We start from the raw sequence: 27439 nt of genomic DNA, 5'->3' as shown, positions 1-27439 counted from the left end.
TTCAAACCACCGCAGCGCAGTGCCCTTAATACCTATGACATGCTCTAATCTCTGTAATAAAATTTTATGGTCAACAGTATCAAAGCAGCACTGAGGTCCAACAGAACAAGCACAGAGATAAGTCCACTGTCCGAAGCCATAAGAAGATACATTTGTAACCTTCACTAATGCTGTTTCTGTACTATGATGAATTCTAAAACCTGACTGAAACTCTTCAAATAGACCATTCCTCTGCAGGTGATCAGTTAGCTGTTTTACAACTACCCTCTCAAGAATCTTTGAGAGAAAGGAAGGTTGGAGATTGGCCTATAATTAGCTAAGATAGCGGGGTCAATTGATGTGCTTTTTAAGTATGGTTTTAATTACTGCCACCTTAAAGGCCTGTGGTACATAACCAACTAACAAAGATAGATTGATCATATTTAAGATTGAAGCATTAAATAATGGTAGGACTTCCTTGAGCAGCCTGGCAGGAATGGGGTCTAATAAACCATGTTGATGGTTTGGATGAAGTAACTAATGAAAATAACTCAGACAGAACAATCGGAGAGAAAGAGTCTAACCAATACCCGGCATCACTGAAAGCAGCCAAAGATAACGATAACATCTTTGGGATGGTTATGAGTAATTTTTTTCTCTATAGTCAAAATTTTGTTAGCAAAAGAAAGTCATGAAGTCATTACTAGTTAAGTTAATGGAATACTCAGCTCAATAGAGCTCTGACTCTTTGTCAGCCTGGCTACAGTGCTGAAAAGAAACCTGGGGTTGTTCTTATTTCTTCAATTAGTGATGAGTAGAAAGAAGTGTCCTAGCTATATAAATGAAATAAAGTTGAAAGTTGAGAACTGGGTTTGGGATTTGTCTACACCACCACAATTGGATGGAGATTCCAATTTTATGCCTGTTTGTCTATCTTCCAGTTATATCAGTCGGAAACCAAGTGCCAAAAAGCATTGAGAAATTGGTGCATAGCAGAGATAACCAATGTTGTGTGAAACTATCTGAAAAAGAATGAGAAACCGAAAAGTTGAAAAAAACCTGACAACACGCGACAAAAAAGCTTTGATTCAAGTGCATGAACTAAGTACAATGCTCCTGATATTTGGTCACATCTATTAGCTTATGAAAAGCCACTCTGAACCAGGACTATGACCTTGAAATTTTTTTTTTTCCAAATAAAACTTTACATCATGTGTTGATGGTTGTAGCTTCAGTCTCTCAGCTGCACACCTGCCTTGACATGTTTGATTTCCTTATAGGGACATATGGGGGACTGTCCCCGGAAGTAGAAAAAACTCCATCATATGTTCAATTATGACAGTTGTATTAATGCAAGTGGGTGTAACCTTGTTATATGCATTTTTGCTTTGAGCTCTGTGAACAATCACAAATTATTAACAGATAAACATTGTGTTTTGCCCCTAGTCTTCTGACGATGGTGATACCATGAGCTTGGATGACCTAAATGCAAGATTCCTCGTGGCCAGAGGGGCACAGGTATGAATGCCACCAGTTTCAATCTGACTGTTAAATGTAAGCACCGGCACAAGCAGACAGATTACCAAACAATTTGAAACAAGTCTGAAATGTTATCAGGGTTGGCGGTGTCCTGCAGAAACAAACACATTCTGCAGCATATCAACAGTTTGACAAACAATTCGGACTTCCTCAAGATCAGAATATCACATGGCTTCAAAATTACAAAATGTACTGAAAGTATATACTAAATGTTCTCTGCACAAGGTCTTGCTACACTGTGCTGAGGCTGTGTAGTTGTACTTCTGAGTTTCTAAAGTTTGGACGGGAAACCTCAAGGGGAGAAATATGTCAACATCCACAATACAAAAAACACACTATGTTACTGCAACTTACTTCACATATACTCAATAAAATTTGCCCTGCTAACAGTGCAGTTCATGTCAGTGTGTGGTTAGATTATAAATTTGAAGCAGTCATAGTTCAGAGTATGAAGGCAGCCAGGGAAAGCTGCACCAGAACATCTCACTGCAGGGTTGCTACTGACCCAGTCACTGCAGATTACATTTATGAAGATTATTTAGTGCAGAATACTGAATATTCTTCTCCTGGCAGCCTGCACAGTTTGGACAGCAATGCTTGTGTATTGTCTGTTTTGTTCCTTATGGAAAATGTTCTTATTTCTACTGCAGACACACACACACACACACTATAAAGTACTCTAAGATTTTTTTTTTTTTTTTATGTATACTGTGGAAAGTGATATTTAAAATATGCAAATGGATTTCATACAATTCTGAAAGTCAAATCACATTGGATATATTCTTATTAATGTAGATGCTATGCACAGAAAAATATACAGTCCCCTGCAAAAATCTAAAAAATATCATCAAAATATAAGCATAAGGAGACAGTTTAGAATTTCAGCATTTATTTTGTGGCAGTTACATCATCATTATTTCACTGCAGAATTCATTTGGATGGATTTGTTGGATGGAAACCAGGTAACAAAATCCTGCTGGATTATGAGCAGAGAAATGTGCCACATGGCCAAAAAGTTGCAGCCCATGTTTTCTCACTGTGCAAGTGATACTCTTCATTTTAGTCTCCTGACGTAACCATTTGATTGACTAGAAGTCAGTCCAGAGGTTGGCAAGCCAACAAGACTCCTCCAGATATGCACCCAGAGCCTTCACTGGTGTTCTATGACCCTCTGAATGCACTGTGTGAGAACTGTGGGAGGGGTGGGCCACACGCATGAGCTGTTGGGGACACACCAAAACAGAAGAGATGATCGGAGAGGAACAGTCATTCCGGAAGTGGTCGAGCTGCTGCAGGCCTGGCTGCATTTGCAGCGGCTTCAGGATTTCCATTTCAGCTGTCTGGGCTTATGTATTTATAATGTTTTTTTTTTTTGTATTTTTATTTTTATTGAAGAGCACAAGTCTGCAGGAGTGGAGAGCATAGCACTGTGTTGTTTTTAATCTTTTTTATCTGGAGTGATCTCTCTGTGTCTCTCTCCCACTTTCTCTCTTTTTCTCTGTCTCACTTTGTCTCTCTCTGTCTCTCTCTCTCTATATCCCCCTTTGTCACTCTCTGTTGCCCCCTGTCTCGTTCTCTGATGTTGTGAAAGCTCTCCCACAGCACACATATGTGTCTTAAACTGGAAAAACAGCCAAAAGGACTTAAAAAGTTATTGCTGAATAAATCAAATCAAAGGACATACACCCCCAAGCACTGCTGGACATTGCAGCATCACAGAGAAGAGGCTGGTCCAATGCATGGATGAGCACTGTGTAAGGATGTTGAAGCTGAGTGCGCAATCCACACTTTCCTTCCAACCTCCCCATTCCCCGGGGAGGACTACCCTAGGTTTATTATTTTTATTATTATTTTATTATTTATTTTATTTTATGTTGTCCTTACTGGGTACAGTCAGGGGAATTTCTACTCACATGGGTACTAGCAGGATAATGAACAAACGTGTCATAGTTTCAACTGCGAGTGACCACTTTAATGAGATACCAACTGTGACATTGTCACTCATCTGCATGCTTGCTGCTAATTTGTGTCTCCAGCTGCTCTCCAACAGTCACAGCCCAGTGAGATAGTACCCTAAGACAAGAAGGACCAGGACCATAAAGACTTGGACCTTCGTTCTCTTGCAAATTTACTGGCATTACCAAACACCTCTGTCCAGCAACCTGATGACCCCATAAGCTCTTCCCAGGCATTTCTCAATCTCAAAAGGTTATAACTCAGAGGCAACAATGTCACTGTCAAAATAAAAGAATGCCTGTGCAAGTGCAACACTTTCACCGCATACAGATACACTTATGATGGCCCCGTCCAGGAAGTTTTTGAAAGCCTAGATTTTACTTTTGATCCAGGATGACTGCAAATCCAGATGCTTTAAGTCCTCATTGAGCTTCCCACTACTACAGTCAGAGTATCCACTGATTCCGCAAAGATCATAACATCAACCACAACATCAAGGCACCTAATCCGCTGGTTTCTCCAAGCCTTCCTAACATCCAGTCCTTTGAATCTCTGAATGGCTTTTCCTGATCTGTGCTATCTCTGAACACTATCGAAAAGAAATTAAAAAGACAATTAATGTTATTTGTTTACACATTCTTCACTGAAATGACTACTTTAACGAAATGGATTGCAATGTTCTGGAATGAAAAGAATTTATTTGTTTCACCAAAATGTTTGGTAATTAGGCCAAGCCTGAAACAAACAAACAAACAAAACAACAACAACAACAAAAAACCTGATTGAACTATGGTCACTTTTTTCAGATGAAATCTATACTTTTAAAGATGCTTAAACCAGAAGTTGACATGTTGAGTATTTCTTCATATTATGATTAGTCTTCTTTTCATCCTGAACAATGAACAGAGAAGCACATTATTTTTTTTCTGTGGAAAATTAGATTTTTCTTTTTGCTGTGAAACATGTCATCATCCACTGTAAGTGTGAGGAATCTAAACCCACTGAACTCATTGCTTTCCTGAAGGAAGGAAGTTAATCTATGACCTTATGTGCTCAGTGGAGGTGAACGTTAAAAGGCTGTGAGTGGAACACTTTCCCCTTCATTTGTTGTTATTAGTAAAACTTGGTGCTAATGATGAGTAACAAGCCTTTCACACAGCAGACATTTTGACTTCAGCAGGAAAACCACAGCTGTAATGAACATCACCAAAAACTATTTCACTGAGTGTCCAAATAAGTCATGCAAATGAGTGTGCACAGTACCACATCCTGAAACAGCCAAATGGAACATTAATGACTCTGTTTCCTTGGTGGGTGTCTAATTGCCCTTGTCCAATTTTTTTTTTCAATAATTCATTAAATAAATCAATAAATATAAAAATAACATCCATATATGTTGCATTCTAGTTGAAATATGAGAGTGAAGAAAAATCTGGCCCAACTGCACCCCTTACTGTATTTTCAGTTTGTTGCTGTGTATCAGCATCAGGAATTTTATACCAATCTGCCGACTGGTGCAGAACTATCCATAGTACTGTGAAAAATCAGCACTAGAGCACAGCGTTCATACAGTGCAAACAACCACCACATAAAATGTTACCTTGGAAAAAAATTTTCAATGTCAAAGTCTTGTTAGAAGTGACTTTTCATAAGCACAATTAGATGTGGTCAAATGTCAGAAGTATGTATTTCATTTATGTACTTGAATCAAAGTTTTTTTTTGTGGTGTTGTCAGGTTTTTTTTTTTTTTTTTCAACTATTTCAGTTTCTGAATTCTTTTTCAGGTAATTTTCACAGAATATTGGTTATCTCTGCTATGCACAATTTGTCATTACTTTTAAGTAATTTGGTTTCTGACTGATAACTGGAAGACAGAAAAACAGGCGCAAGATTGGAACCTCCATCCAATTTAAGTGGTATAAGTAAAACCATAAGAGAAAAATTAGAGTGATTGAGGTGCTTTTATTTGTTTTGTTTCAATTCAAATCAATTCAATTCAGATATAATGCAAAATGTACACCAAATGAGCTTTTCAATATTAAATTCAAATGTCCACAAAATCCACAATCCGGATTAAGCTTTGCCAGGTGATAGTGAGTGCCAGTCTGCACCTCACATTCAAATATGAGAGTAATTTGGCACATTTGATTAAGACATAAATATACATTAAATGAGTTTTCAATGTTAAATTTTAAATTGCCACAAAATCTGTAATCTGGATCAGATCCGGATCAAACTTTCTCACTCTATAAGGGCCCCTTCACACATAGTGCGAATATGTACAATTCAGGGTGACTCACGGTGACACAGCTTGTATGAGCGAACCACAAAACATTGCACCAACGGGTAGGCGTACACAATTCTGGTGTGATGGTTCGTGCACGCTATGGTGTCCTTCGAGCAGGAACACAGTGTGAGCACCTACACCACATCGTGCAGCTGATGTGGAGAACAATAAAATAAAAATCAGCTGTGTAATTAGTTAATATCACTGGGTTGATTATAAATAATACATAAAAGGGGACGCAATACAGAACCCCTCGGTTAAAAAAAAATGTCACTCACAGGATTCAAACCCATACACTCTGATAACCAGATGGAAACTTTACCACTCCACTACAATCGCTGGCATTTAATCAGTGTGGAATGTGAATTGCCTGAAATCAACAAAGATATGGACGAGGTTCGCTGTGTCCGGCCAGTGTAGCCCGGAGCAGAAAAAGAGATCTTTACAGCCGTGACTGTGAGTAGACATGCCCCCTGTTCATTAAGCGCCCAGACCATCGTGTCGCTCTCTGTGTTATTTGGTCATTAATTTTTGTTATTTGTTATGTAACTGGTATGTAGGTATTGTCGTAATTATTTATATAACTTTCCTGGCAGTGGTTTCTGTGTCTGTCATCCAGCTGTCAGTGTACTGTGATCAGCTGACAGGCCCCTCCTCGTGCTGTGTGCGATCAGACTGTCCAGCCCCATGTGATCAGATCTGTACATACATTTAAGCATTTTGTGCAAGTGTGCTCCCCACTCCCCGACACACCAGATGTGTTTGGGGAGCGGGAGCACTCGCACAAGTGCGAGACACATGCATCACGTGTGTGGCTTTTTGCAACGCCACAGTTGTGCGGCATTTAGACAAATTTCACATCCAGCTCAATAGTGATTGTCTGCTGACTGCTTTCGTGTTAATAGTATGAATGGCCACACATTTTCTAAGTGCCAAATGACTGGTGTTAGATGTTCGTGTGTGTCATCTGGAATTTCGCCGACACCTGCCACGAGAGGATTTGATGGGCTCACACAGCGCACACTCTGTCATTCAGCCGCTGGTGTGCGCAAATAGATGTAGCAACAGGTATACGAAGCGTTGGAAGCAGCTACGATTTTACACATACTGCATACGATTCCTGCTTCATGTCTGCTTTATACGCAAATCGACCAAATTCGCACTATGTGTGAAGGGGCCCTAGAGGATACGTACCTACATAACAATGTCAAATATTTAAGAAATTTCATCTTTTTTGACAGTTGTGAATTTTTGAAAATCCATTCAATGTTAAAGATCAGGATTTTTCTAATTTTCCAAGATTTTTTTCTGACTTTCACCTTTGACCTGTGACCTTGAAAATTGAATCAGTTCTTGCCTATCAGGACATGAATCTTCAGCAAAACATTCAAAATGATGTATGAAAAATTGTGGGTTCAGGCTGTTCACAAACAAACAGGGGCGAAACCTCCTTCAACTTTGTTGGCGGAGGTGATAAGTTGGTCTTGATAAAATGTCACACTATGACTGTGCAGTGAATGTAGGCATGTACAGTGGGGAAAACAAGTATTTGACCCCCTGTCAGTTTTGCAGGTTTTCCCACCTACAAAGAATGGAGAGGTCTGTAATTTTTATCTTCCGTACACTTCAACTGTGACAGACAGAATCTAAAAAACAATCCAGAAAATCACATTGTATGATTTTTAATTAATTTGCATTTTGTTGCATAAAATAAGTATTTGACCCCCTAGAAAAACAGAGCTCAACCATTGGTACAGAAACATTTGTCTGCCATTACAGAGGTCAGATGTTTCCTGTAGTTCTTGACCAAGTTTTCACACAATGCAACAGGGATTTTGGTCCACTCCTTCATACAGATCTTCTCCAAATCTTTCAGGTTTGGAGTTTCATCTCCCTCTAAAGATTTTCTATTGAGTTCAGGTCTGGAGACTGGCCAGGCCACTCCAGGACCTTGAAATGCTTCTTACGTAGCCCCTCCTTAGTTGCCCTGGCTGTGTGTTTGGGGTCATTGTCATGCTGGAAGACCCAGCCATGACCAATCTTCAATGCTCTTACTGAGGGAAGGAGGTTGTTTGCCATAATCTCGCAATACATGACCCCATCCATCCTCCCTTCAATATGGTGCACTTGTCCTGTCCCCTTTGCAGAAGAGCACCCCCAGAGTATGATGTTTCCACCCCCATGCTTCATGGTTGGGATGGTTTTCTTGGGGTTGTTTTCATCCTCTAAACATGGTAAGTGGAGTTGATTCCAAAAAGCTCTATTCTGGTCTCATCTGACCACATGACCTTCTCCCATACCTCCTCTAGATCATCCAGATGGTCACTGGTGAACTTCAAATGGGCCTGGACATGGGCCGGGCCAGGACCTTGCTGCCCTGCAGGATTTTAAACCATGACAGCATCATGTGTTACTAATGTAATCTTTGTGACTGTGGTCCCAGCTCTCTTCAGGTCATTGACCAGGTCCTCCTGTGTAGTTCTGAGCTTTCTCAGAATCGTCCTTACCCCACAAAGTGAGATCTTGCATGGAATCCCAGACCGAGGGAGATTGTCAGTCATCTTGTGTTTCTTCCACTTTCTAATAAATAATCATAACAGTTGTTGTCTTCTACCAAGCTGCTTGCCTGCTGTCCTGTAGTCCATCCCAGCCATGTGCAGGTCTACAGTTTTGTCCCTGGTGTCCTTAGACAGCTCTTTGGTCTTGGCTATGGTGGACAAGTTGGAGTGTGATTGATTGAGTGTGTGAACAGGTGTCTTTTATACAGGTAACAAGTTCAAACAGGTGCAATTAATACAGGTAAAGAGTGCAGAATAAGAGGGCTTCTTAAAGAAAAATTAACAGGTCTGTGTGAGCCAGAATTCTTGCTGGTTGGTAGGGGATCACATACTTATTTTATGCAACAAAATACAAATTAATTATTTAAAAATCATACAATGTGATTTTCTGGATTTTTTTAGATTCTGTCTCTCATGATACCTATGATGTACCTATGATAAAAATTACAGACCTCTCCATTCTTTGTAGGTGGGAAAACCTGCAAAACTGACAGGGGGTCAAATACTTATTTTCCCCACTGTATGTCATTCATGTCCACACCTCCATTTGTCTTGTGCACAGTCCTCTGTTGCAGAGTTCAGTTAAATAGTACTGTGGGAGAAAATGAACTTCCTCAGTTGCTGCAGGTTCATCAGTTTCATGGGTTAACTGATTTAAAATGTCCAATCAAACTCATCCTGTGACACAGAGTTGTGGTTAAATAATGGGTCATGAGACACAGAATGAGCAGTCAGACCGTTCCTTCAGTTCATTTGACCAAGAGTCACGAGCACCCTAGAAGAACAAAGGGAAGACCTGGATTGGTAGCCTGGGCGGGTTTTTATACGTGGACACTGACACACAAAAGTGCTGATTGTTATGATTAGCTGTTCTTTAGCGCCACTAACTGGTGTCATTGTTCTGTTATCATATCATGCTGTCCTGGTTGAGAAACACAGTTGAGTTCAGAACATCCTACGATATTCGCATCCCGACAATAGGGGGTCTTACAATTTTTTCACTATGGCACTGCTATTGCTGCCCTCATTGGCTCCTCTAGTCACCTTAGCCTCCTCCTGTCACAGTTCACGTTAACTTTGTGAGGTGCCTTTATTCTGATGCTCCTGTTTCTCGTGTATTTCTGTGGTCTTACTTCCTGTTCACGGGCACTCAGGCTTCGGAGTCACATGCACGCTCATTTCCTTGTTTATTGAGTCATGCAGGATTTAGAATGTCTAGTTCCCATATCTGTTTTCTTGCAGCATTTCTTTGTGTTTGACTACCTCTTGCCATCCAGTGTATTCTCCTATTCTATGATCTGAGTTCTGCCTGATGCTTTTAACAGTGTTATGTGGTATGTTTACTAACCGTGTTTCGACTCTGACTTGCTTCCTGGATTGCCTCTTTGTTTATTCACCGTGAGTCCTAACCTTCCACTTGATCGCCTCCTCTGTAGCATACTGATGGTCATTTTTGCTGTAAATAAAGACTGTGTTTTACCCACCTGTGTTGTTCCCCACGTCTCTGGGACTCCGGTCGTGCTATACCACTCACACCTCGAAATGCTTTCTCTTGCTGTTCTTTGCTAAATTTGACATTACCATCTGTTTCTCTGCAGGACTGTCAATGCTGTGCAGATGCTTTGCGCAATCCCTCAAAGCCCCACACAACAAATTTAATTGACATAAACATTTGGTATAAATGTTTTTGGCTGAAGTCAACCCTGAGACACCTGGGAAGTTGCAGTTAGAAGAAAAATAAATTCAGAATATGTTAGAAGAACCATCCTGCTCATCGTGACCGTGTACTTACAAGACAAATCTATCAAGGATGTGATGAATTAATTCATTGCCTTTCATCAGCAATGGTTACACTTGACAAACTAGGTCCTTGTCTTCATTTATAAATTTATAAATGGCTAATTAGTTCTGTGTGATAGTTTTTCGTGTAGAAGAGACAAGATAATTGAGAGGTCCATCTGTTAGGCTCTTTGTATTCTGGCTCTTTAGAAATTCACAGCCCTGTTCTCTATTCACATTTGTCACTGATGTGTGAAAGAAATGACAGAGTGGAGTCAGAGTTAAAGATGACAGTGTGGCACACAGGAACAATTCTACACAGGATATCCAGTGCTATGCAAATGTTTTAGTTATCCTACAAACGTGATAACAATATGGTAGTTGATGCCTCTGTACTTCATCGGTGTTTTAACAACAAATAAGTTCTGAAATGTCCAAAAATGATATAGAGCAAAACAATGAACTTCTAAGATGCTTAAGATTTGGGCAGATTTTCCCCTTTGTCCTCACATAAGAAATAAAGGCATACGGTACATCTGGAAAGTATTCAAAGCGCTTCACTTTTTCCACATTTTATCATGTTACCCACCTTATTCCAAAATGGATGAAATTAATTATTTTCCACAAAATTCAACACACAATACCCCATAATAAAAAGTTATTTTTTGTTTTGTTTGTTTGCTTTAGATTTTTGCAAATTCATTAAAAATACAAAAACCAAGAAATCACATAAGTATTCACAGCCTTTGCCATGAAGCTCAAAACTGAGCTCAGGTGCATCCTGTTTCCACTGATCATCCTTGAGATGTTTCTACAGCTTAATGTGAATTATACCCCACCTGGAGTATAATTCAGTTGATTGGACATGATCTGGAAAGACACACACCTCTATACATATGAGGTCCCACAGTTGACAGTGCATGTCAGAGCACAAACCAAGCATGAAGTCAAAGGAATTGTCTGTAGACCTCTGAGACAGGGTTGTCTTGAGGCACAAATCTGGAGAAGAGTACAGAAACATTTCTGCTGCCTTGAAGGTCTCAATCAGCATAGTAACCTCCATCATCTGTAAATGGAAGAAGTTCGGATCCACCAGGACTCATCTGGCCTCCCGTCTAAACTGAGCGATCAGGGAGAAGGGCCTTAGTTGGGGGAAGTGACCAAGAACCTGATGGCCACTCTGTCAGAGCTCCAGCATTCCTCTGTGGTGAGAGGAGAACCGTCCAGAAGAACAACCATCTCTGCATCAATCCACCAATTAGACCTGTATGGTAGAGTTGCCATTATAGGGAAGCCACTCCTTAGTAAAAGGCACATGTCAGCCCACCTGGAGTTTGTCAAAAGGCACCTGAAGGACTCTCAGACCATGAGAAACAAAATTCTCTGATCCCCGATGTCAGGGTGCTCCCATGCAAGGCACTGACTACACACCGGGAGCAACTAGGGGATTAAGGACTTGCCCAAGGGCCCTTAGTGATTTTCCAGTCAGGCTGGGATTTGAACCAAAGATCCTCTGGTCTCAAGCCCAACGCTTTAACCACTAGACCATAACCTCCCCTTGAGTATATCTTCAAGTCTTCAGGGTCTTGGTGCTTCCTGTTTTACTGACACAAACCAGGGTCCTAAGGCAACAGCAAGACATGTTTCTTACTAGGTCTCGTTTGAAGATGCTTGGTTTCCACTGGAATGACTTTGTAGCTGCGGCACATATACAGTGACTTTCGAGAGGTGGGGATGGACAAGTTGACTGGATAATGGTTTCCATCCAGGACCCATTTTAGTTCAGTGGCAGAGGTTGGAAGAAGTCACCATCAAGTCACTCTCAAGTCATGAATCAGCAAGTCCCAAGTCTAGTCTCAAGTCATAATGACCACCAAATATTTGCAAGCTGACTTAAGACTTGACTTGGGACTTGCAGATTGATGAGTTGAGGATGACTTGACAGTGACTTTGTCCCACCTCTGCTCAGTAGTGTCATGATGCAGCAATGCAATGTGAGGCACCAACACACTCCTTGACCTGAGATTCATGAACAACACAATCAAAAGCGTATATTTTCTTCCCACTAGTGGTTTTTGGGGATGGAATTCGTCAGTGAATATATAATACCAAATGTAATTTACAAACCTGTGCAGACTAACCCGTAAAAGTGCAGACCAGGCTGTAATCATACAGTTTTTATCAGTTTTCATTGCATCCAAAATGTTTTGTTCTGTTGTAGGTACAAAATGTTGAGCATTCAGCGTGACTGTTTGTTGATACTGCTAAATGTACTAAGTACTGGTTTTCCATCAGCTGTAAGAGCATGTCTGCTCTTTTTTCTGAACCATTGTGTCTCACCAACAATGTTTGTTAGTGAAAAACTGCAGGATAAGTTTGTGGTCAAAGTGGTCAGATAGTGAAAGGTGAAACTGGAAATGTTTATTCCACATGATAATATCAAGAATGAACTTGTAAACTTTAATTAATGTCATCTCTCATAAATAAAGGAGGTGATTGTCTGTTGAGCAGCTATCTGCTCTGTGGCTGGACCAGTATTTATTTTTGTTTTTATTCACTGAATTGTGCCCATTGTGTTGCATTCTGTGCAATTCTGTATCTTGAAGTCATGAATTATTCAACTATCTGATACACTTGTGTGATTCATGTTGAAATACGGTCGAGGTCAAGAACACGGTTTTACCTTCAATTTCTTTTGTTGTATCTGGGTTCAACTTAAGGTGCCTTGACACTTGCACGAACTTCATCCCCTAAACTTGCGCAAACTGCCTGTAAACTGTGCACGGCTACGTGCCAGTGTGCAACAAAAATTTTGAAACGTTCAAAATTTCTGGCATGCATAAATTTCATGCCACTTGCATGAACTAGCTGTGAAAATTGCACAACCTAGTCACAAACACTGCGTGTCAATGTGTGTCACACAGTTTAAGCACAGTTTGCCCACAATGTACAACAATTTACAACGAGTTTACTCATTGGCATGCAAGATTGCGTGCCGGTGTGGGGGATCAAATTTGTGCAGGTGTCAAGGTGGCTTTTCAAGCGTACCATCTAATGACACGCATTGGCACGACAAATTGCACGGCAGTGCGGAGACAAAATTCGTGCGTCTTCTGAAAGCCTCCCATCCTGGACACTAGCATGGACTCCCAAAATTTCCTCTATATTAGTATTTTCAAGTGTGTCTGTAGTGTGTCTGACCCTCTGCCCAAGCAGAGGGTCACCCCTTTGAGTCTGGTCGGCTTGAGGTTTCTTCCTCAAATCATCAGAGGGAGTTTTTCCTTACCACTGTCGACTGTGTGCTTGCTCTAGGGGTTGGTAAGATTAGACCTTACTTGTGTGAAGCGCCTTGAGGCAGCTTTGTTGTGATTTAGCGCTATAAATGAAATAAGTTGAAATTGAATTGTTCAAGGTGGCTTTAAGCTGAACTCCAGAACCAGACTACAGGATAGGAGCCAAAATATTTCTGTGCTGTTTTAACTAAGGCTTGATTAAAACTAAAATATTGCTGAGCCACAAACAAACCAACAGAAATACCAGCAAAAGCAATCTCAAACTAAATTGAATTTGTAAATATTGTGACAAATCTTGTCGTGTTCCGTATCTCCTCCGTCAGTTTTTCAACTAGCTGCTGAAGCTCTAGGTCCTGTGGACATTTTGGTGGCATTGAGGTGTGTGTGAATAGAGCTCTGAAGCAGTCCAAACTCCATTACTTTAGCTGTGGTAACCAAACAGAAACCATATATTCCCATCTCTTAGAAACCTGTTGACCGGCATGAAATCACTGGAGCACCTGTTTGACACTGCTTCACACAACTTTTCAATTTGCAATCAGTCTGCAGGTTCAAAAGGTGCCACGTTGTGTGTTGTAACTTGCAAGCATGGATGGTCTAAGGCACATGAGAGTGAGAGGTAGAGGGCTCGGGGGAAGACGAGTCCGAGGAAGAGGAGTCCGTGTGCGAGGTGGGGGTGTAGCTGGAAGGGCTCAAGTCACAGATGAAATTTGGGCAACTGTGATTGGTCATGTGGTAAATCATGGTCTTTCACATAGAGAGGCTGGACAAAGAGTCCAACCTATTCTCAATAGAAACACGGTTGCATCCATTGTCAGAGTTTTTCGACTGGAGAACAGGAAATGTTGCTCATACAGTATATACAGATATATCTGTAGTGATATACAGTATGTCATGTAATTTTATTCCACGTCATGTATTCTTTATAGAATCGAAAGGCTACCAGTCGGTGGTGGTAGACGCAGACTTTTGAATGCTGAGCAGGAGGCAGCCATTGTGAACATGGTTCTGGCAAATAATGCCATTAGGCTGCGTGAAATCAGGGCAGCAGTGACTGCAGATCAGGGGGTATTTCGAAATGTAAATACTGTGAGTGAGACAACAATTGCCCGTGTCCTCAGTAGGAACAACGTGGCTATGAAACAGCTCTACAGAGTTCCCTTCCAGAGGCACTCTGATGCTGTGAAGGAGGCCAGATGCCAATATGTGGAGGTAAGGACACATTACAGTACTATACTGTTGTGCCTTGGCATATCATGCAGTTACTGTCAACTGGAGTTACCTTTACTGTATGTAATTGTAATTTTGCTTTTTCTTTTCTTCAGCGTATCATGGAGCTTGAAGCTGAGGGGGCACATCATATTTTCATCTATGTCGATGAAGCCGGCTTCAACCTCTGTAAAGTGAGGCGCCGTGGGAGGAACCTCATTGGGCATAGGGCCACTATTACAGTTCCAGGGCAGAGGGGCACCAACATTACTATGTGTGCTGCTATTTCTAATGATGGCGTCCTCAGCCATATTCCAGCTGTTGGCCCCTACAATAGTGAGCGCCTCATTGCATTCTTGGACACCCTGCATGACAGGCTCATCCCGCCTCAGGAAAGAGGGCTGTTGAGGCCTGGCATGCCACTGTTTGTAATCATCTGGGACAATGTGGCATTCCACCACTCTCGTGTGGTGAATGAGTGGTTTGTGGGGCACCCGAGGATGATGATGCAATTCCTTCCTCCATACTCCATTTTTAAATCCTATAGAGGAATTCTTCAGTGGATGGAGATGGAAGGTATACGACCACCGCCCCTATGAGCAGATGCCCTTGCTCGATGCAATGACCGCTGCTGCCCAAGACATAGATGCAGAGGCATGCCAAGGATGGATAAGGCATGCTAGAAGATTCTTCCCTAGGTGCATCGCAAGGGAAAATATTGAGTGTGATGTAGATGAGGCCATGTGGCCTATTCATCAAGAGAGAATAGACTAGTAGAGATTTTTTTTCTTTATTGTACAGAATTATTATTTTTATTTTCCTAATGTCTTACACAGTGACGGATTTTATGTTTTCTTTCATATTCTATATGTGGTTTCTGTTGGGATATTTCATTTGTTAGCCACGGTCTAAATAAGAAAAACAAGAATGAATACTGCAATCAATAAAATTTTCATCACAGCATATCTGGATCACTTTTTTTGCAAGAAGGCAAATTTGACTACAAATGGCACTGACATGTAAACTGCTCAGTCATTACTGTAGCTCAGTCATTAGGTACAATGACCAGTAATGCAGCACTGATTCACATTGAGTGCTGCATTTTGTATTTTGATGCCCCTTGTCTAATGACTGATTGGAAGCGCTTATGCACTTGTGTGCAAGTTGTGTTGTTTGAGGGCAAAATTTGCTTTTGGTCCATAGTTTAAATGTTTTAGCAGAGTTAGAGCCTTTTGCAAGCAAAATGTGTCATTTTGACCATTGGTGCCACTGTTTAGGCCTCTGTGTTAACTGTTTTGAGAAATGTGGATTTTGAGCCGACTACTGTGTCAAAGCAATCAATAAAAACTGTAACGTACTGCAGATATTTCTGTATATATTGTAGGCCTATAACAACATTACCTGTTCTCCTGTTGAAAACAATTGAGGCAACAGTGTTTCTGTTTACAACAGGATGGACTCTTTGTCCAGTCTTTCTATGTGAAAGGCCATGATTTATCACATGATCAATTATAGTTGCCCGAATTTGAGCCCTTCCAACTATACCTCCACCTCGCACACAGACTCCTCTACCTCGGACTCGTCTACCTCTTACTCTCACTCACATCTGCCTTAGACCTCCTTGATCCATGCTTGCAAAGAACAACACAGGCATGGCACCTTTTAAGGTCGACTACAGACTGATTGCAAATTGGAGATTTGTGTGAAGAAGTGTCAAACAGGTGCTTCAGTGATTGCATACTGATCAGATAGTTTCTAATAGCTGGGAACATATGGTTTCTGTTAGGATACCGTAGCTAAAACAATTGAGTTTTGACTGGTTGAATGACATCTGTGTTGACGGTTTTGAAAAAGGGTGGGGGAAATGTGTCAATCCAATGAGAATGGGTTAACACATTTGCAAGAGGTGTCTTTTGCTCTGCTGAGATGGTGATGATGAAGGCTGAGAGGTTCCCAGTTTCTTCAAACAGGTCAAAGCAATCAATAAAAACTGTAATTAATTTATTTATTTTGTGAATAAAAAAAACATTTCTTTTGAGTTTTTCTGAAATTTATAAGAAAATAAGGTCTTTTTTCATCAGGTTTTAACAATAATTGTATTGTCATAGATTTTTGTGCGTCTCCAATGATAACTTTTTAATTTCTTTATTTATTTTGAAAGTGGGATTAGGTAAAGTTACAAAAACAAAATCACATTTTGCATTTTTTTATTTTTGCTTTTTTAAAAAAAGGGAATATGTTGACATTTTAAATCTATTTTCTTGTTGACACTTAAAGAAAATAAAATTAAACACTACAGTATAGTAAAGTAATTCCTCTTGGCTTCTCTGTTTTTTCAGCTGGGCTTACAACTTTGAATTTGAGATAGATCTGCATGTTGATTGGGCACAAAATGTGAATGTGAAATTGTGAAAATGTGATTTTTTTTTTTTGTTTTGTATTTTCAAGTCTGAATGGCAAACAAATTGCTCAAAATTAAAAGTTATTAAATGTATATTTGCTTACGCTGTACTCACTGATCCAGTCTTACGTATCACACTAGTAATAAATGAAGACCAAAGTTACTGTAAAATAACTTTAAAAATATATTTTATTTACAGCATTCTGTGCTCTTAAACACAACAACAAATAAACATTACATAAAAATTTTAAAGCTTGAAGTTTAAAATGGAAGCAAAGGTCTGTTGTTGGACATATCATAAAAATATATATAATATATAAAAAGTCAGAGCATTTCGAACCACCCATAGTTAAGTCATAACTCAACCGTATAAACTGCGAGTCACAACAACAATTTGGAAACATTATAATACAAGGCTAAAGGCAGCAGCTCAAACAATTATGCTCATCTTTTTTTTCAAGTGTGATGTGTTCATATTATTACATATCATCCAATAAAGCACAATCATCAACACAATACAGTCTGAAACATGATAAATAATTACAAGTATGTTTTACATACATTGTTGCATATACAGTGTTTCTTCTAGATACAAATTTACAGTTGTGTTGCTTTGATGTTCTTTATGTCCTCATCGATTGACATCACTGGATTGTCGTACATCTCCAAACTCTTCTTACTGTTCTTTCTGATCTTTTCATCCTCCTCATTTTGGCAGCTTCTGCAACACTTGCAACACTTGCAACAACAGCAGCAGTGTTTGCCACAGCAACGGAAGACCGAGGTCAGTGCAGCATCCCAGGGTGCCAAGGAGTGCAGGGGCCGGGGCAAAAAGTCCCACGTGGTTAGGCAACTGGGCAGGTAGCGAGGACAGTGAGACTGCATGACATTCACAATAATTACAAAAATAAGCAAAACAATGGCAGGCACGCCAACGCCAACCAGGATTTGCCAACCAGCCAGGGACAGGCCAAATACAGTCACAGGCAAAACCAGGAAGCACAGGATGAGGTAGAACGCAGCAAACCAACGGTATTTGGCCGTATGGTTTCCCAAACCTCTGGCCAACCTGATGGGCACCCGCATGAAGGGGACTGGATACCACAGCATGATGCCCATGATGTTGAAGAAGAAATGGCATAGTGCAATCTGGAAAAAATCATTACACAAGATTTAAGCATGGCCAGATCCAAATTACAGACAAATCCAGGCACCATGACGTGATCTAACCTGCAGGGAGTTTCCTAGAGTCTCTCCAGGACTGGCCATAGCAGCAAGTATAGCGGTCGTTGTTGTACCGATATTTGATCCCAGTGTCAGAGGATAGGCTCTCTCCAGGCTAATAACGCCAATACCTGAAACCAAACATAGACTATGTTCGTAGGCACATATTTTGAAGACTTTTATTGCATTAGATAAACAACAGCTTACCAACGAGAGGAGTTATAGCTGAGGTGAAGACAGAGCTGCTCTGAACGATGAAGGTCATTCCTGCTCCCACCAAAATAGCAATGTAGCCAGTTACCCACCCAAAAGGAAAGGGGAAATCTGTCCATACACACAAACAGTGGAGGTGAGCAGTAAACCACAAGTACTCACAAGCAGAACAAATGAGAATTTGTGCCTGAGCTGTCTCTGTTACTCAACAGGACTTGTAGACCTGGAGGAAAACGACAGTAGAAGCAACAGGGTTGCTGTACCTGCGTTGCTCATCAAACACCACCATGAAAGGAGATGTGCTGACCATCAGACAGGTTGGGCAGATCATGTTGTGGAGAGTTTTATTTTTGTTACAATACCTGTGTTTAGCACCTTCTTGACCACCACTGCAACCTGTCCTTTCAGCATGGAGTTGAGCAACTTGACGATGAGGATGAGGCAGGTACAGAGCACAAGTAGAGACAGAGCAAGAAGAATGAGGCCAACTGCCAGATCTGGCAGTGTGGTGTAGGCAAAGATGTGAGTGCCTGTAATAGAAAAAGAAATGGTTGAGGTCATGGCCATAGTCTTGCAGTGAATGACTGTGTTCCTTTTAGTTTTGCTCATCTGAAAATTGGAAGATCAAATTGTTTGAATTATTTAGGAACAGTAAGGAAGATTGCTTGATGCTTTTTTTAAAACCTAACCACTCTATTATTACATTTTACATGTTCAGCTGTAGGTGTGCGTTCACTGCGCATTAGCAACATGAAATGGCAGTTTCAAAAGAGATCTTCCTTTTGTGCTAAAATCACCCCTGTACTGTGAAATGATTAAAAAAATAATTAAAATGGTAGCAACCTGCAGCACGATGGCAAGGTGTTTGGTACACAGTAAAATCACCAGTGAAAACTAACACTGACAGTGTTAAATTAACACTGCTAGTGTACATACAGTCCTACTCTGGTTAGAGTGGGACCATATGTTCTTTGTCAGTGTTAATTTAACACTGGGCGTCACAGCAACAATGTTAGTTTGTGCTTCCAGTGTAGTTAATGCTCAATTATAATTTATAATAGTTAGTGATTTTATGATAAGAGCTTATGGAGTTATCATGAGGTAGCTGGACAGAGGTGTTTGGTGATGATGATGTTGGTGCATCAGTGTTGAGAAAAGTAATTCCTATACGAGTATATAACTAAATAGGACCTGAGTTCCATCTAGATTTCATAGCAATCTGAGTCGGACAGGATGCCAGTCCGACTCAGGTTACTTTCCTAGCCAAGGCCTGATACCAAAGCTGTATGGTAAAAGTTGTTTTGTCCCATTAAGTGGCACAGAAAACCTGTCTGACCCATGGACTAAACCTCAACATTATGGCCTTAGTGTTGAGGACCAAAGCAAATGGAAAAGGCTAAAGGAATGCCCATGTTTCTCCTGGCTACAACAAATAGATGTCTACTTTCAAGAGGTGGAGATGGAGCAGTTGAGTGCCTAGGTGGTTTCCACCCAGGATCCAAGTAGGGTCTTTGGTGTAAGGGATGTGACACCAACATATGCTCCAGATGTGACCTTATAAGTGGTGTTGAGGTGACGTGATATGTGGTCAAGCAGCCATACTGCACAGCAACGTCCGCATTATATGAACGGCAAATACGCTCTTTCTCTTTATTTACGACTGTCTGTACAAATTATACCAACATGGTGCTTCATTGCTGTGCATACAATTGCACAAGTCATCAAAAGAAGGTATTCGGGTTACATTTTTATTGTTTTCCCGCTGATAAAGAACGTGTGAAAAGTGACCGTTTTAAAGTTCTCTGTCGTGCCTTTGTGCAATTTTCTGGATTATGCTTTTTTCTGGATTAATTTGTCTTCTTTCTACAATCACCAACCTCCAAACCAAAAGTAAGGTGTACAATTTCCTCCATGAACTGCGGGTCATTTGAGTGACTTTGTAGTTTTTTTGGCTCCGTGTTGGTCATATTTGTGGACTTTTCTGCCAAACGTATTTGATTCATGATTGAAATTTAATAGTGTGCGCACTGGAAAAACCTTTTAAAAATGACGGAGAGGAAGGAGTGAAAATGTAAAAGTCAATCACAGCCTTTTGCGGTATCTGATGTAGCACGTGCACGTCAGACTGCGGGTCACGTGTCTGAGCAGAGTTTGAAAAAATAATAAACGGCCAGGCTTTTAATAAAGGAAATACAGCTCCCACTTTCCTCGAATCAGTGAGTGTCATTGCTGAACTTTAATTTCGTTCCTCTGTTACTGGGCACGTCCAGACTGCTTTGTCCAGTATGTACGAGGGGTTTTTAATGGAAATGCATTGCAGTTGGACAGGACGTTATGTGCGATGTGAGCGAAAATCTGTCATACAAAATCTGTTATATATGGTGTTTATTACATGGAAAACCATACAAAAACATTGGGACTTGTGGCCAGTGAATGCGAGTATCTGGTTTATACGATGACAGTTTCGGCGACTTACTATTTGGGCTTTTATTACAGAGATATCATCAGTAATCTGATGACCACATTCTGCACTCATCCAGCCACGAAGAAGCTGTAGGCATCCAAACTTTTATATGTCTTCAGGGTTTCTCCTATGTAGGGTGATGGAGTGTTGATAAGACAGTTGAAAATGTCTGGATACTGCATGTCTTTCTTCTGCTCTAAATAGGTAAACCCAGTGAACTTCTCAAGGGAAATATTGTAGGGATCCACGTTGATTTCTCTATAATTTCGATAATTTCTCTAACGACCTCTTCTGGTGTTTAGGATCGAATGCTTTAGCTATATTAGACAAATTAGCTTGGTTGTCCACGACGATCCAGCACTGGCCATGCTATGTGTACACGGAGCTTGGCGTCCAATATGGCTGCGTACACAAAACCTAGTGTTGCGTGTGATGTCACTGCACACCATCTATTAGAGAGAGAGGGATGTGGGTGGGGGTGGTGGTCTGGGGGACAAAGTTTGGAGACAGCGTATTAACCCTCTGGGGTCCGAGGACATTTTTTGGACAGTTCACTCGCCTGGCATAAATGTTTTATTATTGCTGTTAACAGCTGTCCCTGCATCCCACAATCAAGTTTTATGTCTCTTTTTTCAGGACAACCTGTGCTTTCATAATATATATGTTTTTGTTGTGTTTTATAAGTGTAATAAAGGTTTACAATCAAAAATAAGGAAGGAAAAAGTAAAGTGGAAAATAATTTTCCACACACATTTATTTAAAACACACAGCAAACTATAATAAACAACTGTTTTGACACTTTATAAAGGTAATTTGAGGTCTTGTGTGAAAGACTGTACAACAAAAAGGGTTAAACAATAAACACAAATGCACATTTTGAACAATATATACAAAATGGTCTATGTGTTTTTTTGTCTTCATGGTAAAAGCAACAGAGTTATCCAGTAACATTCACATGCAAACTAGTGGAGCAGTCCTGATAGTTACATACTCTGTTTGAGCATGTGAGATTGTCATCAGAGGCTCTCCGTCTGCTCCGTCTGCTTTCAGTGATCGCTGTGCATAAAGGCGCAGGGCGCATTTGGAGCCCAATAGTATGTACTCACTGGAGAGCACCCAGGGGGCTATTCAGACGGGCCAACTAGTAACATATCACTCCTGAAAATGATCTTTGGCTTTTCACGTGAGGTGAATCTGCCCTACGATTGGTTTTTGTAAAACCATGTGACGGTGAACCAATTCTGAATGGACACTCACATTGTGCACGTCATCACTCAGCTTCTATGAGGAATACAAAGATGGCTGATGGCTGGCTCGAAGGTCCGCGGAGTTAACTTTTCAGCAAAAAAAGTACGTTTCTATCTCATATCATTCAAAAGTTATTTATAATTTAGTAAAGCTTGGTCTTAGCCGTCGTAGAGGGTTAATGGAGCTGATGAATAAGAAAAGTGTGTTGGGCGCCACTGTAATTTGAGTAGGTACAAATTAAAACCACTTTCTAATTTAAAACCAAGATAGTAACATTTTTAATTTTGACATAAAATGTTGAAGAAGAAATCTGTGTGACAGTCTAATGTTTCATGAGAAGGCATAATAGACCTATTGAGCAGATGAAAAGGGCAAAGGAGCGCGCTCACTGAGTGACTACACCCACTCAAAGGTAGTCATTGTACTTCAGAGGGTCTGGATGAAGGAGGCGCGTGTGGGGAGGAATGGCTGTTTCATATTTCACTGAGCATTGGTAGATCAGGTAGATCCAAATTACTTAGTAAAGACCGTTCCCCCACCCGAGGCATACTTACATCTCTCAATGCCAATGATTTCCGTCACGTTTATCTGAATCCAGTTCTGGTTGTCAGACTCCCAACAGCTAGCACCAACTGAGCAGTTCACCGCAGTCACATTCACTGCAGTCTGAAACAAAGCAATCAAAGCAAAATAAAGACTGAGTTCACAATATGTTGGTAAAGGCAGGCCAACTGCAGCTGTGATAATCTTTAAATGATCACATATTACACTCCCTCTGCTATAAAATAACAGAGGCTGAGCAGTATAACAACAGAATCACTGTTTTCCACAAATCACTCACAATACATGTAATTTATGCATATGATGAGGTTCTTGTTGGTTTCTTACAATGTTTTTCTCTGTTTTGCACCATCGTTTGATCAGACTCTTGTTTCTGGCATCTGGCTCACCCATGGCAATGCCTGTGATGACAGATTTGTCCAGCTGAGGAAACAAACAAAAAAGCATTACTGACCAACATCTCGCTATTTTCACAGCGCCGTTAAAGATGAGATCTTTGAATATGGGAAAGCCCACCTCGACAATGGAATCTGTGAGAGGGTCTGTGATGATGTTGAGCAGATCGGGCGCATCTTCTCCTGTCTCAAGATTGAAGGACTCGATGATGAGGTAAGTGAGTTTGTACAGAACACCACTGGCCACTTCCAAGGGCAGAAGAACCAGCACAGATAGCCAGTTAAAGAAGTCATGCACTGTAGCACCGGCAAACGCCCTGTACGTGAAAAGAATAAGAATTCTTCACCTTACACTGAAAGCTGATGTGAAAATCACATGTTGTCCATGAATGTGATCTAGACTGTAAAAATAACAGACAAACCTTTCGTGACGTCACCCAGAGGGTTTCTGAGTTGGTTTGAAGCTGACCTGGGCAGGGGTGATTGAACCCTAAAACACACCCACCTAGCTAGCCAAGCTAGCTAAAGCTAAGGGAATTAGGAGATTAATTAAATGTTTATTTTTGCCGACTGGGCAGTGGCTCTCATAACGGGTGTCTTGGGTGCAATTATTTAAACTTATTAAGTCATTACTATTCAATCACCATCACACTATCAGTGCAGCGAATCTTAATACATGGAATAGTTTTGATCATGTCGAAATCTTGGTCTTCAAAGCAAAGGTCAAGCAAGGTCGAATGTATTCTGTGATATGTATGACATATTTTACCATGACACGTACCTTGATACCTAAACATAACAAATGGTCCAAAGTATCCTTTTTAAAGCCATATTAGCTCAAACAATAATTTGAATCTGTTTTTTATACCTAAACTGCAGCAATTCTAACTTTTGACCCCTTTACAAACTGAAAGGACCTTTGATTCAATTTTTTTACACCACAACTCCATAACATTCAGTCTTAGATTTCCCAAAGTATACCTTTTGGGACTCCCTATGATCAGATAAATACTGAGGTATACTTTGCAGTATGATTGGAGTATTTTTAAAAGTTGACCCCTGTGTAATCCTTCAGTGATATAACATTTCCTGGGTATAACACTCTGGCATGGCCTCCATACATTTTTATGTCAGCCATAGTATACTGAGGCTGGACTGTAAGTGTTACCAAATACCTGCTCGGACTATGAACTAAGTAACTATATCAAATTCTGCAAAAACTGTAGCACTGGCAATTTCACTAATGTAGAACAGATGCAAGCCAGTCACCTACAAAAGTAAATTATTTTTTAAAAGTAATTAAATGGCATTTCCAATATTACTGTCTCAGTAGTCATGACAGGAGACACTATATTGTTGTTCTTATAACGTCAAGTAGGATTAATCCAAGCACTGAATTTCTGCCAGAGTTTCTGAGCAAAACAATTCAAACTCAAAGTTCAAATAATTTTGTCTGTGTTGGAGCTCATAATTTTCAAAATCTCATGAATGCGGCATAAATAAGTTTTGAGTTGCATTTCAAAATAAAAGCACAGTTTATTAATTCCATATGATTTAAATATTCCTATGCCAATGGATCTGAAGCAGTAGGAGGTGAGCAGTTTTTGTACACTGAAAAAAAAAAATGCTACTTTGGATCAACTTAAAAAAAGTTGATGTAATTTGTTACAGCTAATTTTTTTAGTTTCTCACAATGTATATTTATGATTTTGTAAAGTGATTCCAGCAGATTTAAACTGGAAACCACAATTTTCCATGAGACCAATGTAAATAAGTACTTTACTTTAAATGAAGTGCACTGTGTTTCACTTTTTTCAGTGTAATGGCTGCATGTATTTTAGCGTGCCGGGATTTACCTCCGAAACTCATTTCGGTCTCCTGCCTGCATCACGGCCACAATGGTGTTGGTGACAGATGTTCCAATGTTGGCACCCATTATGATTGGCACTGCTGCCTGGACAGTCAGCACTGAAACACAGACATTAATGCAAAACTCACTGCAGCTGCGTGTGTGTGTGTGTGTGTGTGTGTGTGTGTGTGTGTGTGTGTGTGTGTGTGTGTGTGTGTGTGTGTGTGTGTGTGTGTGTGTGCATGCACTTACATCTAGAGGAGACCATGCTGACCACAATGGAGGAGGAGGTGCTGGAGCTCTGCACCAGCACCGTGACTAACACCCCGATCACCAGTCCAGCCACAGGGTTGGACAACACAGCATTGTCCTGAAAGATGTCACCAGCAGCTTTGCCTGCGTGTGCGCAAAGAGCGTCAAGTCAACAACACAGAGCCAGACGCACACAGTATATAAAGACATCCAGCAGTAAACACCTCATGGTACATCCACTAAACTGTCATTGATGGGGAATAAACCAAGATCCTGACTGTCCTGGTGCCAACTCCAAGTGTGTGTGTGTGTGTTTTTTTTTTTTTACCTCCGACCAGCTGGAAAGCAGAACTCAGAACATCTAGTGAGCATATGAAGAGGTAGAGAAGTCCAAGGAGCACCACAAGCTTCAGGAACGCTGTCAACACTCTCAGGATCTTTCCCTTTGTGTCGAGTTCTGTCAAAGAAGTGAAGCCAAGTCAGCGTTGGTGACAGCAATTGAGGTTGGTGGAGAGAAGGATGAGGAGCCTCACCTGACCACTTGACTCCTGTGTCCTTCAGGTCGGGCAGATCCCATGGGTTGGAGTTCCCCACATCCTGATTCACCAGGTCCACTGTGGAGTAAGCGGGCAGGATGGTCGCATCATTACAGTCACTCTTGGAATCTGGAGGGAGACCAGAAACATCAACAGTGGCTACAAGACAGTTTGAGGAGACTTAAAGTATCCCAAAGAAAAGCTTGTACCACGAGAGTGTGAGGACTCAGTCCCCACTTCAGGTCGAGGAGCCATGGCTGTCTGAAAAACAAGAAAAGTAATTTATCTTATCATGGAATGCATTTATCTACCAAATTAAACAGTGCTGACAGTGTTACTCTTTAAAATGTAGCAAGAGCTGATGTTGATAACAATGAGATGGTGCCACTTTACCCATGCAATGCACCTTTCAAAATAAAATATCTGCTGCGACTTGCACCTTGTAAAATAAAATATTTGCTGTGTTGTATTACAAAATATAATACTTGTTGTGCACTCTTACAAAATAAAATCTTTTCTGTGCATGCATACAGAATACAACTGCTTGCTGTACATGTTTTCAAAGTAAAATGCTTGCTGTGCACTCTTACAAAATAAAAAGTCTTCAAAATAAAATGTGCGCTTTTCATTTTATGAAAAATGTTACTGTGTGTGCGCATTAAAGTACCTGGTGTGATCTAAAAAAAAAGAAGCCTACATTGCACTGTTACAAAATGAAATGTTGATTGTGCATGATTACAAAACAAAATGTATGCTGTGCAATTCTTACAAAATAAAAACCCAACTTTGCACTCTTGCAAAATAAAATGCTTACTGTATATTTTTACAAAAATAGAATGTTTCCTGTGCACTCTTACAAAATAAGATATGTAGTGCTTTTCATTCTTACAAAAAGTTTTATGTGTATGTCTATAATTACAGTGTACAGTACTTGCAAAATATAATACTTGTTGGCTGTGGACGCTTACATATGAAATATTTCCTGTGTATGCTTACAAATTAAAATTTAGCTTTGGCCATTTACAAATTAAATATCTTTATAAATAAAATGTGCACTGTGGTGCTTAATTTGATGTGTGTGTTTACAAAAGAAAATACTGTGTAAACTTTCAAAATAAAATGTTCAATCCATACAAAATAAATTGGCTTTACTAAATAAAATGTATGTTGTGCAATGCATCCTATATATAATTTTATATATATATATATATATATATATATATATATATATATATATACGAGGGCTGTCAATAAAGTAACGGTCCTTTTTATTTTTTTCAAAAACTATATGGATTTCATTCATATGTTTTTACGTCAGACATGCTTGAACCCTCGTGCGCATGCGTGAGTTTTTCCACGCCTGTCGGTGACGTCATTCGCCTGTGAGCACTCCTTGTGGGAGGAGTCGTCCAGCCCCTCGTCGGAATTCCTTTGTCTGAGAAGTTGCTGAGAGACTGGCGCATTGTTTGATCAAAATTTTTTCTAAACCTGTGAGACACATCGAAGTGGACACGGTTCTAAAAATTAAGCTGGTTTTCAGTGAAAATTTTAACAGCTGATGAGAGATTTTGAGGTGATTCTGTCGCTTTAAGGACTTTTCACGGTGTGAGACGTCGCGCAGCGCTCTCAGGCGGCGTCATCAGCCTGTTCAAGCTGAAAACCTCCACATTTCAGGCTCTATTGATCCAGGGCGTCG

General features: G+C 40.4%; 1 protein-coding gene and 1 long non-coding RNA gene across 3 annotated transcripts; one reads left to right on the top strand and one right to left on the bottom strand.

Annotated features, from left to right (window-relative positions):
- The first annotated feature begins 733 nt into the window (after window positions 1-733).
- Window positions 734-25335, top strand: LOC117519238. Of its 2 annotated transcripts, XR_004563220.1 has the most exons (6): window positions 734-1497; window positions 17720-17785; window positions 18651-18755; window positions 18847-18960; window positions 23188-23320; window positions 25214-25335. It is a non-coding gene; the product is annotated as an uncharacterized LOC117519238 (long non-coding RNA). The 2 variants fall into 2 exon arrangements; XR_004563221.1 differs by lacking the exons at window positions 734-1497; window positions 17720-17785 and adding an exon at window positions 18434-18574.
- slc34a2b (solute carrier family 34 member 2b) lies at window positions 17451-26339 on the bottom strand. The gene is made up of 12 exons (XM_034180555.1): window positions 25953-26339; window positions 25741-25872; window positions 25536-25664; window positions 25208-25351; window positions 24963-25074; window positions 23228-23423; window positions 23039-23134; window positions 22705-22816; window positions 18801-18968; window positions 18433-18549; window positions 18232-18356; window positions 17451-18150 (listed from the first exon to the last, which is right to left on the bottom strand). The coding sequence occupies exons 1-12, from the start codon at window positions 25996-25998 to the stop codon at window positions 17599-17601; spliced, it is 1929 nt and encodes a 642-aa protein (XP_034036446.1). The 5' UTR covers window positions 25999-26339; the 3' UTR covers window positions 17451-17598.
- Window positions 26340-27439: the final 1100 nt, after the last annotated feature.

Source organism: Thalassophryne amazonica, chromosome 10, assembly GCF_902500255.1.
Source record: "Thalassophryne amazonica chromosome 10, fThaAma1.1, whole genome shotgun sequence".
In the NCBI taxonomy this organism is placed as follows: Eukaryota; Metazoa; Chordata; class Actinopteri; order Batrachoidiformes; family Batrachoididae; genus Thalassophryne; species Thalassophryne amazonica.
This window is presented reverse-complemented; position numbering and strand designations above follow the sequence as displayed.